Source organism: Natrix helvetica (genome assembly GCF_964273705.1).
Source record: "Natrix helvetica genome assembly, chromosome: 2".
NCBI lineage: Eukaryota > Metazoa > Chordata > Lepidosauria > Squamata > Natricidae > Natrix > Natrix helvetica.
Genome location: NC_138552.1, coordinates 29,695,138 through 29,709,532, shown reverse-complemented (window position 1 = coordinate 29,709,532; position 14,395 = coordinate 29,695,138). Strand labels below are relative to the sequence as shown.

The window sequence follows — 14,395 nt, the reverse complement described above, 5'->3', positions numbered from 1 at the left end:
AAAGTTACGTAATGCAGTGCAAAATGGGTTTTCTTCTGTTTTCCTCTATGACTTTCTACCCCAAGATTTTTCGATTACTTACCTAAAGATTTTTCTTTACTTCCAAAGAAGATTTTAAGGATACCTGCTAAGTTAATGTTATGTTCAATACTCTTTTGAATCCTAGTGTAGTTTGTGTTTTAGTTGTAAATTACGAAGTTATTTGGAGAAGCTGTGAATGTTTTAAAAAATTATACACTGTACTAGAGGAAGCTCAATTATTCCACCTCCTGAAAAACTGAACAGTTGTTAAGGTAATCCATATCATATACTTTTCCAGGAGTTTTTACTCTATATAATGTTGGATTAAAACTTTGGTAAGCAAACGTGATTTTCAAGGACAAAATCTGAATATTTATTTTGCATTGCACAAGCAATAAAAGGATTTTTGCCTTAGGCTGAGATCAAGGGCCAATCCTACTGTTAGGCAGAGAAAGTACAGTTCTGCCTAATATGCATAAATTTCTTAGGTATTGTGTGCTAAAAGCAATGTTATTCACTTTCATTGTTTTTCTTTTTATTCCTTTTAATAGCTAAATTATTTAAGGGGAGGATGTGCTGTTAAGATGTTACTTAAAATACATAACAGTATTCTATAAAAATGACTTTCAGGAGGAGCTGTAAAGGTGGGCTTTTCTGCAGTGGGTTTTGTGAACCTAGCAATTGGCATTTTAAAACTGTGGTTTGTAGTTTAGCGTATATAAGGCGAACCAATTATTGTTCATTAAAGTATTTAACTGGTAAATTAACTGGTGCTGGAGAAGACTCCTGCGAGTTCCTTGGACTGTGCAAGGTGATCAAACAGGTCAGTTCTAGAGGAGATCAACCCTGACTACTCTTTAGAGGGCCAGATCCTGAAGATGAAACTCAAATACTTTGGCCACCTAAGGAGAAGGTAGGACTCACTGGAGAAGAGCCTAATGCTGGGAAAGATTGAGGACAAAAGAAGAAAAGGACGACAGAGAATGAGGTGGCTGGATGGAGTCACTGAAGCAGTAGGTGTGAGCTTAAATGGACTCCAGAGGATGGTAGAGGACAGGAAGGCCCGGAGGGACGTTGTCCATGGGGTTGCGATAGGTCAGACATGACTAACTAACTAACTAACAACAAAATTAACTATGATAAAGCAAATCAGGATAGGTGCAATGTGTAGATGGGTCAAAATGCTTGAACATCTACATATACTGGAACAAAGTGCAACTTATAAGTAGGAAGTGGTCCAGTACGTGGGAGTTCAGAAAGTTTGTTTATGGATGAGGTGGAAAAGCACTTTTTTCACTTTTTAAAGCAATAGTTACAATCAAATGGGGATATTTTCTCCGTACTTTTCTATATAAGCTGCTTTGAATTATTTATGATTGCAAGGGACAAGAGGAGCATATCCCAACAGATCTGAACAATTAATATCAATCTCTGTTTTTGTTAAATGATACTCAGAATCCATTTTCTGAAGAGATTGGATAATTATTTGTCTGAAATGGTACAGGATTTTTCTTTAAGCAGAAGACCTCCAAGGTCCGCCCCCCCCCAACTCTGTTTTTCTGTTATTCTGAAGAGGTTTCTTCTCCCTACCTAATGCAACACTCACATCCCTGTGAATATTTTGTATGCTGTAACTGCACAAGCAACTTCAGAATGTGAGAAGATAAGGGACTGTGCGCCGCAAACTATTAAAGGAGCATCACATGAAGCTTCAATAACCTGATAAGGTATTTTCTGCTAGGTATCCTAATAATAAAATTGTTTCTTCTGATCCTTGCCTGGTCATGAAGTGTGACCTTCATATTTTTATTCACAGGGAAGAAAAATATCAACTGAAAACCAGTTCATCCATAGTTATCTAGCAAATACACAGGCCAACAAATAAAGTCTCTCTCTCTCTTTCTCCCTCCATAGGTATAAATTTCCTTTTCCTTTTCCCCCCTCTCCTCTCCTCTCTCTCCTTTCGCCTCTCCTGATAGCACCCATAACTACTGCAGCAAGCCATTCCACTGATTTATTGTTCTATCAGGAAATTTCTCCTTAGTTCTAGGTTGGTTCTTTATTTGATTAGTTTCCAACCCCTGCTTGCTGTCTTCCTTCTTCCTGTCTTCTGGTCCTTTGGAGAATAAGTTGACTCCTCCTTCTTTGTGGCAACCCTCAAATATTGGAGAACTGCTATCATATCCCTAGTTCTTCTTTTCACTAGCTTAGACATACCCAATTCCTGCAACTGGTCTTTTATGTTTTAGCTTCCAGCCCCCTATATCATCTTTATTGCTCTTCTCTGCATTTTTCTAGAGGTTCAACATCTTTTTATAGTGTAGTGATCAAAACTGGATGCAGTATTCCAAGCGTGGTTTTACCAAGGCCTTATAAAGTGGTACTAAGATTTCACTTGATCTTGAACTTCTCTGCTAATGCAGCCTAGGATTACATTGACTTTTTTGGTGGATGCAATACAAGGCTGGCTCATAGTTAAGTGATTGTCACTAGGACTCCAGGATCTCTCTTGCAGTTATTGCTACAGAGCCAAGTTCCACCTAATCTGTACCTGTGCCTTTGGTTTCCCCCCTCTAAGTGTACAACCTTACTTTCCTCTACATAGAATTTTATTTTGTGGGATAGGGCACAGTGTTCAAGTCTGTTGAGATCCATCTGGATCTTAAGCCTATCCTCTGGAGTGTTGGATACTCCTGCCAGTTTGGTGTTGTCTGCAGATTTGGTGTTCCCCTTCTATTCCCTCATCTAAATTTTTTATAAAGGTATTGAGGAATACTGGGCCCAAAACATAACCTCAGGGTACCCATTGCTTACTTCCCTCCATGTAGATGTAATTCTATTAAGGACTATACATTGAATGTGGTTTGTCAGCCAGTTATGAATTCATCTGGTGGTGATGCTATCTATCCCACATTTTTCCAGCTTACCAAGAAATAAGTTGTGGTCTACTTTGTCAAACACCTTACACCCACAGCATTTCACTGGTCCACTAATTTAGTTAACTTTGTCAAAGAATGAAATAAGATTTGTTCAGCATGATCTATTTTTGACAAATCTATATTGGGTTCTGGTTATAACTTTGCTTGCTTCTAGGTGTTCACAGATCTGTTGTTGTTTTATTATCTTTTTCAGGATCTTCTTAGGTATTGACGTCAGGCTGATTGGTCTGTAGTTTCCTGGATCTGTTTCACCCCCTCTTTTTTGAAGATGGGATCTACCTCAGCTCTTTCCCAGTCCTCTGGTAGTGCTTCAGGATCTTTGAAAGATATGGTTCAGTGGTTCTGAAATGACATTTCCCAGCTCTCAGAACTCTGGGATATAATCGTAAATGGGTTCCTATTGGTTTGGACCGGTTTGGCCGAGTAAGTAGTAACGCAGCCGGCCACACCCCTGAACCAGTTCTATTGGCGGCGCCGTAGGTGCTGCCATCTTGTTTTTTGCTTCTGCACAGAAGCATTTTTTAACCTACTGCACATGCGTGCGTAATGCACGCGCTCCTGAAGAACGTCCCTAAGCGAATCGGCAGTAGAAGAAACCAGAACCCACCCCTGGATATAATTTGTCAGGTTCTAGTGATTTCAACTTGTATAGAGTAGACAGAGGTTCTTTTACCATTTTCTTGCCTATTTTAATTTGAATTCTTAGTCTGTCTTTTATGGTTTTGATTTTGGTTCTTTTCCCTTTCCTTTTCCCTTTCCTTTCTCCTTTCCTTATAAAATAATTTCCTTAATGCAATACATTGGATTTTCCCTTTCCTCCCTGTCTTCCTGGTTATATAAATTATAATAATTAACATTTTATATGTTGCAATTTCCTTGATTTTTCCTGTGTTGAAAAAAAAGCTGCTCAGAGATTGTAAACACATGCTAGACATGAAGCACACATATCCTGTACAATAAAAACCCACCAATAAGATAATGAGATGTGGCCTTTTGCCTAGAGAGGCCATAAGCAGCTCTTGCACTAAGAGTGGAGATCTATTTTTTTATTATTCAGTTGTCAAATAAACTTTGCCCTAAAGGAAGTTGATAAAAGCATCCTTAAACTGCTTTCAGTCTGGCCTCTTTTCATAACAGACAAACAATTTCATGCTTAGTTTCTGAAGCATGTAAGTAGGCAGCTTCTTTCATGACCATTTAAAATTGTTCTGGTTATTTTAAAAAAGCAATACCATGGCTCTATTTGAGACATAATTTAAATGCATAACATACCTATTTATTTCCTAGAACATCAAATAAAACACTCTGCATCTTTGGCATAAAGATGTTGCCTCGATAGCCCCTGTGTCTGGATTAACAATTTGACCTTGAGTATCAACAGAATCTGACAAGAATATAAAGTAGATTTCTCCAGAGCAAACACTTTTAAGAGCCTGCCTGGAATACCATGCTTTTAGCTGTCATCTTTACAATAAAAGGGGCAGGTGGGAATCCTCTGACATATAAAATTGGGATATATTTTTTTTTCTTCATTGATTTGAAGTGACAAAAGTGTGCTCACAGAAGTCATCAGAATTCCAAGCCAGAAATTGAGAAAGAATTCTTGAGTCCTTAAATATCATTTCACTAAGTAAAAACGAAGACTATTGTTGATGCTATTGTTGTTATTTGTATGGCTATACTTATTTCTATAGCAAGGTCTTTTGCTCTCAAAGTACATATAGTAAGTAAGTAAATAGACAGGTCACATTAAATTGGCTACTGTCAATGTGAAAGGTTTATTTCCTGTGTAGATACAGCTCAAATTATATCTACAACCAAAAGTATTGGGATTAGATTTAATAATCTCAACTAGTACATGTTCGGTCCCATATCTACCAAGGTAACACTGTTATAAGTAATATCAGCTATTCTGGGGTCTCATTTATACATTCACCTTCCATTACTGTCTATTTTTCAGATAAAAAAATAAATAAAAAGAGTTTATAAGTTGTGCCAAAAGAAAATATGCAAACATCTGAGTATGACAGTCATTGTAATAAGTGATTAAAAAGTTGAAGAGATCTAGGTATGGTCCCTTCTCAGCTGTGGGGCTTACTCAATGACTTGACCAATTATCAACCTACTTCATAGACTTCCTTCTGCTGGAATAACATTAAAGGAGACCCTCTTTGAAAGGGCAGACAAAAAGAAGGATATACATGCAATCTGTAACAAGCAAAAAGGCAGAAGGAAAGTCACAAAAATGAACTCAATTTTCTCCAAATCTGATTCAACCATGTTTAAACATGTCTCATCACTACCCCACAAAATGCACCCAAAATATATTTCTTTAAAAGCTCAAGAGAGACCAGAATGTTCCAAGTAAGGAACTGACTGAAACCTAGTATTAAAATAATAATTAATGTTACAATATGTCTATCCTTTAGACTATTTTTTTTGAATTATATTCCTTGTCTCCATATTGGATAACTTCAGTAAATTTCAGAAGCAAATCCAATATACAGGTTCAGTTTTCCTTAAAACAATTAAGTCCTGATTCTGATGCTAGTCTTTACTACCTGCTGCTAATAGGCTGTGATTTCCATATGCCTTTAGCTCTTATTGCTAGTTCATAACATCATCAGAGTCATATAGGTTCATATGCTTCCTAAATCGCTTTGTAGCCATACATTGCACATGAATATGATTTTCTCAGTGGTAGTTTTTATCAGCAGGGATGCTGTGATCTTTTCTATTACCTTTTAAGCTTGCTTCTGATGTGTTTGAAAAATCAAACATCTGTAAACTGCATTTCCAGCTGTGCTTTAAAGAAAGCAAATATTATATCTTGCCAATCCAGTGCTGATCAATGGATGACTCAGACCAAGCATGTTGAGCTATTTGAATAATTTTTTTTCCTCCTCCTTGCTGCAGAAAGATTATGCATTATGATTTTCGTTTGGAAACAACATCTTGCCTTTAACCTTTAAATATTGGGTTTAAAGTATGGATGAATTATTTACTGACAAATAAATGGCCCATCTTGCTTGCTGTACGTCTTTTAAAATAACCAAGATAATTGTTTTAGATGGGCCTTTGGGGCTCTGTCTCACAGAATTCTTGATGTAAAAATTAGCCAAACAATAGAATTTATTCACCCTGCTATTTGAAGTGAAAAGAGATGCTTATCTGGGGTTTTTGCATAGCCTCTTTCAGACTGAAAACTGCTTTTGGCCTTTGTATAGTGTGCTGAACATCACACTCCAAAAACGGTGCCAAATTACTATCCTCACTAATGTCTATGGAGATTCTCAGTCATCCAGGTGATGGTTTTTCCATGTTTGAAAAAACACCTTTGAGATATCCTTACTAATGTCTTTCAGAATGATAACAAGAGGGGACAATAATTGAAACTGTTCAGTGCATTGCTCTTGAATGAATATGTTGATTCAGACTTTATTCAAAGGAAGTATACTTTCCTGTGTTTGTGTTTATGTGTGCTTGTGCTTGTGTGTGTGTATCAGAGAGAGAGAGAGAGAGAGAGAGAGAGAGAGAGAGAGAGAGAGAGAGAGAGTCAGCACATGATATGAGTGCTACCCATGTATAACTTTAAATATATGGTTTAAGTTATAAACAAATGGTCTGTTTTATGCTTAGGTCTTTCTGTTTATCAGTTGGAAAAGAATGTCCTCAGCTTTAAGGCCAAGTATTTATACAAATGTCAAAAAATGTTTAAAGAACACCACAATCCATTTATTTGGGACCAAGTCCCATTTACATTTGCTGTTTCTAACTCGTTTTAATTCTTTGTTTCATGTTTGTACATAGTCTTGTACTGCAGTTTTATATGTTAATTGCATTCCATTTCACCAAATAGTCCCCAGGGAATGTGTTTTACATATGTTTTACAAGTACAAATTATTAATACTGATTCAGAGAACTGGAATATAGTTTAAGTATGAATGGTATATAGCGTTGTGCTAAAGTTCATATAAAGGCGCCATCTCAAATGGAAAACACGCATCTAATTTGTTTGGAGGGTGTTGGTATGCTATCTCAGAAAGCTCTTGATGCCAAGTTAATACAGCAGCCTTGTTTCATTTGGCTGATCCATTAGGAAATTCATGTTGCTCAGGATGATGGGAATGATAGTTTAGCATCATTAAAAGCATTCTGTTAGGAGAACATAGGAATTCAGAAACACAGCACCTTGAAAGATGGTGTGAAACTATAATAGTATATTTTCTTTGTATTAGGTGAAATTTGCTCTTGTTGGAACTTCTGCTGCTAAAATCCCAACCAGATCAGCAACTGCAACATCATGAGCAAGGATACAAACTCTCTCTCTGTCAGAAGTAAAAGTGTAAGTAAGTGGTTGTGTAACCCTCCCTTCATCTTTATAAATTCAATCAGTTGTGTTTCTTCTTACAAGGTTTGTGTGCTTGCATTAATAACATTGTTTCGACAGTTTTGATGAACTCATGCTACGGCTTTTTATCAACAAGATGTCTACAATAATGTTTTTTTCCCCCTCTTTCTCTTTTCCATTTTTCTTTGCTTTCTGAATTTGTACAATTGCCTCCTTGTAGCTACAAACTATTCAGGATAGCCAGCAATAATTGAAATGAATAGAATATTGCAGCAATTAAAAGCAAAGGAAGCAGAGTTGGTCACAGCACTCTTGAACCTGGAAGTGATCTGAACATTTGTATAACATATTTTTTTTCTTTTTGAATTTATCCTATCTGCTGATTAATGTGTGTCTTTGAAAAAACAAAACAAAATCAAGGTAAATTATTCTTCCTGATCAGGAATTTGTTAATTTACATTATTTTAAAATATGCTTTGGCATAGCAACACATATTTTATCATGTTGTCATGTTTGGCAAAAGTATCACACCTCTAAGAAATTGCCAGTTTTAAATGCTAGTATCACAAAAATCCCAATCACAGAATAAGTTTGCAGTAGTTTCTATTCAGTTTCAAAGTGTCACTCTATTATGTTTGTTGTGGGAGCACGAGCTATGTTATGTTAATTAATAGTAACTTAAATTATTATTAACTATGATTATTATTATTTTGGTAAATGGAGAAGTTTTCCTTCCTTCTCTCCTTTTTTTCCATTTATTGCTTTAGAAGTAGTGTTGCAATTTCATTCTCATGTCCCTTTTCTGATTTCATAGGATGTCACAACCTATGCATTAGCCATAAGGAACAAGTGTGTGTTTTGACTGAGAAGTAGCCAGAAAATTTACATACATAAAAGCCACACGGAGTCTATTGGTTCTGCTTTAATGTTCTTTTGTTTGCTAATGTTATGTGAAGACAACCATGAAAAATACTTCACAGTTTAGCTTTTTCTCTCTCCTGCCCTTTAGAAATGACACCACACAACTCAGAAGAAGCAAGGGGCTTGAAAGTGTGTGCCTAGCTGATAATGGCTTTGAGCCCAGAGTGCCACAGTGGTTGTGTGGATGGGTTCAGCAGTGCTGGTTTTGCACCATATGCTGATGCTTATAAGTGAAGTGTGCATGGTAATATTTGACGTGAAGTGGGCTGCTTAAATTATGTTGCAAAGCTATAGGAAATTGGTATGTGTGTTAAAGAGAGGGGACAGTATTTATGGGGGAATCTGAGCACAGTTTCTTGGAAAACGGGGAGTTTTGTATTTCTCATCCTTTTCGAACAGTGAGGGAGATACATGGCACCCACCCTCAGCCGACCTCTGTTTTCTGTCTTTTTCTGCTTCAGAAAGTGTTTTCCATCTTGTGCCAGCTCAAGTCACACTGACCCATGTGTGTGTGATGCATTTCAATTCCTTCCAATTCCACTTGGCTACTACATCTGCAGTAGGAACATCCTTTTCCCTCTGGCCACTGATTGGTACTTTTTGCTGCCATTTGTGGAGAGAGAAAAATGTTGGGCTTTTTTCTCCCTCAGGTTTGTTGACAGAACAGGACAAAGAAGGACACGGATTTTTTTTTCTTTTTCTTTTAAAATGAGGCAAAACTACTGTGTGTGTGTATTTATTTATTATTTTATTTATTTGTTTGTTTGTTTGTTTAATATCCCCTCCCCTCCATTTCTCTAATAAGGTGACTCTGGGCAGCTTACAGATCCGTACAATGTGTAATTTTATAATATGTGTTTTTATTTATTGTACGCCGCCCCGAGTCCCTTTGTGGAGAGGGAGCGGCTAACAAATTTAATTAAATAAATAAATAAATAAATAAATAATAAATAAATAAATAAATAAATAAATAAATAAATAAATAAATAAATAAATAATAAATAAATAATAAAAAGATAAATAGAAAACCAAAAATTTAAAACTATGCAAAAAACAAAAACCCAGACCTTTTTCTTTCTGTTCTGGAGACTGGCAAAATAATGAAGTTTGGTGTTTTCTTTTTTCTTTTAATTGATCCAAGAGGGATAAAGAATCAGGGGAATCTACCAAACTAGAGATCTTAGTAAATTTAGGTTGAGCAGAACACCAAGCCAGGACTGCAGCCAAAGCAAAAGGGAGTGGTTGAAATCCAGGAAGGGGGGGGGGGGGGTTCTTAATTTGGCTTCATCTTTAGCTGAGAAAAAGGGAAATGAACATTTAAAAGTGCAAAAAGGTCTCTTGTGGAAGACTGCCATAATTATTCAAAGATCACCTTGGTTTAATAACAGTTTGAATTGGAAAGCTGCTATGCACCAGATGAGAACAGCAAGCCACAGGGGGTGCTTATTTTCTTTGAATTAAATATGTCATTCTCCAATTAAGCTGGGTTAATATCAGAGGAAGTGAAGTTCATCTCAGCTTTCCTTGCAATAATGATTTGTCATTTGTCAGGTTTAAGTATTTGTAATGCTTTGGAAAGAAGTTTGGACTTTGTAAAAAAAAAAACCTAAGGAAAAAAATGTGTGCAATTAGGAGAAAGGTATAAAATAAATAAGACATGCATGAGAATACTGAACTAGCATAGAACCATGATGGCAAACCTATGGCACATGTGCCAGAGGTGGCATGCAGAGCCCTCTCTGTGGGCATGTGCACCATCGCCAGCTGATCTTCAGGATTCCGGTGCATGCGAAGGCCAGCTGGCTGCCGTGTATGAACAGAAGAGCACTGGCTGGTGCATGCATGTGCACCGGCCAGCTGGTCTTTGCATTCTGGTGCTCTGGCGCACGCATGCGTGCACATTCCAGTTTGGGCACTTGGCGTAGAACACTCCCAGATTAGCCATCTTTTATCCTAATGTTATAATAGAGGTAGTCCTCAACTTATGATCACAACTGAGCCCCAAATTTACATTGCTAAGTGAGACGTTTGTTGAATGAGTTTGCCCGCATTTTATGACCTTTCTTGCCAGAGTTGTTAAATGAATCCACTGTAGTTGTTGCGTTAATAGCATGGTCGTTGTGCGAATTTGATTTCCCCTTTGACTTTGCTGGTCAGAAGGTTGCAAAACATGATCATGTGACCCAGGGACACTACAACCATCATAAACATGACTCATTTGTCAAGCATCTGAATTTTGATCACATCCCCACGGGGAGGCCACAGTGGTCGTAAGTGTGAAAAATGGTCATAAGTCACTTTTTCCAGTAATGGGGTAACTTTGAACAGTCACTATACAAACTGTTGCAAATCCAAAACTATCTGTACTTTGATTCTCCGTCTTTCCAGCCAGTGAACCAAAATAGGAAGAATCTGTCATTGGAACAGAACCGTTCAAATTGGCCAATATAGAAGCTATGCTGACTAGAATGTTTATTTTACTTACAAATGACCTCCCTTTCTTTTGTACATTCATAGTGATATAAACAGTAGGACAGAAGCATAACCGGTTTTAAGCCTGGTGTGATATTTTCAGTAATCGTAAAATGGAAGGGAGAATGCAATTTTGAAAATACTATTGGTCTTTAAATAATTATAAATGAGTCATGAAAAAAGTGATCTAGTTATCATTTCTAATTTCATTAGACTGGCCCTGAAAAAAGAAAAAAGCAAACCAACTACAGATGTGATTTTTTTTTTTTAATCAGAGGAGAATTTTAATAGATTTTAGAGCAGGGAATGGAGATGTAACTGATTTCCTTTCCTTTATCTACACCTAGATTTTTCTTAACTTTTCACCTTTGTAATAATCTCTTGCTGGGTTCTTGAGAAAGCCGGATCTTGATAATTTGTGGCAAGTGTTGTGCATGGTGCAGATTTCTTGGTGAAATTACAATTTATTCTATGACTCACTTTCAAGCAGGGGTGGGTTCCTGCCAGTTCTAACTTCTTCTACAGAAGAGGTTCCGCAAATCTACAGTGCCATTTAGAACTGGTTCCAGCTCCCTCCCCCGCCCGTTCGCACATCATCAAGATGAAGAGCGAGAGGAGGAATTCTGGGAGTTGAAGTCCACAAGTTTTAAAGCTGTCAAGCTTGAACACCGCTGGGTTTTTTTTCTAAAGGGTTAGGGTGCAAGGGTCTTGTAACTTGACAGCTTTAAGACTTGCACACTTCAGTGCCAGAGTTCCTGAGCCAACATGACTGGAGGAGGAATTCTGGGAGTTGAAGTCCACAAGTTTAAAGCTGTCAAGTTTGAACACCCTGGGGGTTTTTTTCTAAAGGGTTAGGGGTGCAAGGGTCTTGTAACTTGACAGCTTTAAGACTTGCGTGCTTCAAATGCCAGAGTTTAAGAGCGTTGTTAAGTGAGTTTCACCACATTTTACAAGTTGGCCACGCCCATCCAGTCACATGGCCGGCAAGCCACTCCCACAAAGTAGGCCCCACCCACAGAAGAGGTTCTAAAATAATTTGAAACCCACAACTGCTCTCAAGGGTTATATCCAAAACAATATACTGCCTAATTTTATCTTCCAACAATACAAATTTGACATCCTTCAATTTTATATCAGAGATAGCTTAAATAGTATCATTATATGTCATGTAAAATCAGCACATCCTGACTCAAATTTCTCTTTTGAAATGTAGAAGGAATATCCAGCAATAATTGCATAAATCTGTGGCTGCAAAATAAAAGTTTAAATGCTTCCAATTACTTTCATATAATCAAATCTGCCAAAATCCATAATTAACTCCCAGTTCTCCTAGACGCTGCTTGGAGTGGCCAAGCATGGGTTAACTTCAGCTTGCTGCCCAAGGACTGAGTTTAAATCTTTAGTGTAGCTACGCCTCTAGCTCCTTTTGGAGGTCAGTTTGAAAAACTCAGCCGCCCTAAAAGGATGTATTTGAGATTTCCAGTCCTTGGATAGCAAGCTGGATTTCTCCTAATTAGTTTAGTGTAGCCTTTTTAATTTTCTTCCACAGTTGTAGCCTTAGATCAGGCATGTCCAAAGTGCGGCCCGGGGGCCAAATGCGGCCCTTTTTCAAATTGCAAGCGGCCCGCAGCCTCTTCTCCCCACTGAGTTATTTGTTTAGTCTTTCATAAAATACCGTATTTTTCGAAGTATAAAGATACATCTTTTCCCCCTCAAAAAAGAGGCTAAAAATCTGGGTGCATCTTATACACTGAATACAGCATTTTTTGCCTCCCAAAACTCTGCCCCCTTCACCAAAATGGCTGTGCATAGCCTTTAGGAGGTTTTCAGAGTGATCCTGGGGGCTGCGGAGGGCATAAATGAGCAAAAAACGGGCCATTTTTTGCTCAACTTTGCCCCCCCTACCCCCCCAGGAGCACTCTAGAAGCCTCTTAAAGGTTATTCATGCCCTTTAAAAAAAAGGCCCATTTTCGTGAAAAATGGGCCATTTTTGGGAGAGTGCAAAAACTTTTTTTTTAATTTGCCTCTTCAAAATATTGGTGCGTCTTATACTCTGAAAAATACGTCTTATACTCTGAAAAATACGGTACTTAATTTGCATTTAATGTTAAGGGTTCAAAGAATGTCAGGCTGAATGATCGGCCCCACACATTTTCACCTCACCAAATCTGGCCCTCCTTGCAAAAAGTTTGGACACCCCTGCCTTAGATAGACCTAGGTTTTTTGTTTTTACCATTGAAAGAAGTTATTTCGTCTAAATAGACTTCCTCACGTGTCAACCAGGCTGCTTGGAGCATTTCCAGCTTCTCGCGCTTCCACGCAGTTCTGGCAGCACCGGGAGGCCAGTCAGCGGCCGCTGGCGAGCTTAGGGGCCAGGTAGGGAAATCAAGTGCCCCTGTGAACGGTTGGAAAACTGATGCCTCTGCAAACCTCCGCAATGCTCCAGCTGCTCAGCGGAGCATTGCGCAAATGTTGTATGCTTCATGCGCGCTAAAGGCTTAAAGGACAGGTAAGGAGCTCGGGCGGGTGGGCGGTACCTGATGCTCCAGGCAGGTTCCGGTATGCCAGTACCGGGGCGTACCGTCTGCAACCCACCATCTGTTCTAGCCATTAAATTACTAGTAATTGTCAGATGCAAAGAATCAGGACTACACATTAAGTTCCAGTTAGCATTTATTGCTCAAGCCTAGATACAATAACGTCAACGAACGTCCAGTCAACTAATGGTCAGCACTAAACTGGTGCTAGATAAGAGTTAATGGAATTCAATTGGGGGGTGGGGGTTTGGACCTGGAGGAATTGTGGGTATGTAACAACTCCCAACTGATTCCCTCTCTTGATTCCACGTTCAGATTCTGCCTTTTCTTCTCCTACCGTAATTTTATCAATAAGTGACAATTGAAAATGTCAAAGTAGTTTAATTAAAATTGCTCAAATCCAGATAAATTCATATTTGTTCTCTTTTTTTTGGAGGGAGGGGGTTGCCTTGAGTCAGTTTTTGATTCCTGGAAACTGGCAATTGCCTATGTCTTAGGGCTGAGGCAGAATGACTTGCCCAAGGTTATCCAGCTACCGGTAGCTTTGTGCCTAAGGACTCATGGTCTCCCAGTTTCTAGCTTCGTACCTTAACCTCCACACCGTGCTGGCTCCTGTTATTATTATACGATTGTATCACAGCGGCCAGTTGTTTCACCGGATTTGGCATTGATTACTAGTTGGGCCCCACCCAGGGGCCTAGGACGTCATAACGTATTTTCGTAATATACGTGCAGATCCAAGCAGTGCAGCTTTTTGCATTTGACTGATGGTGATTTTGTCACGTTTTAACTGTTTTAAATGTAATTCCAGTGCTTTTGGAATAGCACCCAGTGTGCCAATTACCACTGGAATTACCACTGCTGGTTTGTGCCATAATCGTTGAATTATTATTATTATTATTGCATCAACAGAATTGTATCACAGCGGCCAGTTGTTTTGCCGGATTTGGCATTGATTACTAGTCGGGCCCCGCCCAGGGGTCCAGGACGTCATAACGTATTTTCATAATATGTGTACGGATCCAAGCAGTGCGGCCTTTTGCATTTGACTGATGGTGATTTTGTCAATTTTTAACTGTTTTAAATGTAATTCCAGTGCTTTTGGAATAGCACCCAGTGTGCCGATTACCACTGGAATTACCACTGCTGGTTTG

The 14,395-nt window shown here is 38.4% G+C and overlaps 1 protein-coding gene across 6 annotated transcripts in view; it reads left to right on the top strand.

Moving 5' to 3' along the window:
• The window catches only part of PDE4D (phosphodiesterase 4D), an 821,955-nt gene that overhangs the window by 108,654 nt on the left and 698,906 nt on the right, over positions 1-14,395 (top strand). For 5 of the 6 annotated variants that reach the window (XR_014174534.1, XM_081943197.1, XM_081943192.1 and 2 more), the window contains exon 2: positions 7,199-7,305. Coding sequence is in view for 4 of the 6 variants with exons in the window: in XM_081943197.1 (XP_081799323.1) it covers positions 7,264-7,305 (42 nt within the window). In the remaining 2 variants the exon portion in view is untranslated. Of the gene's footprint in view, positions 1-7,198; positions 7,310-14,395 lie in introns of those variants that run through there. The other variant, XM_081943200.1, reaches the window with a different exon arrangement.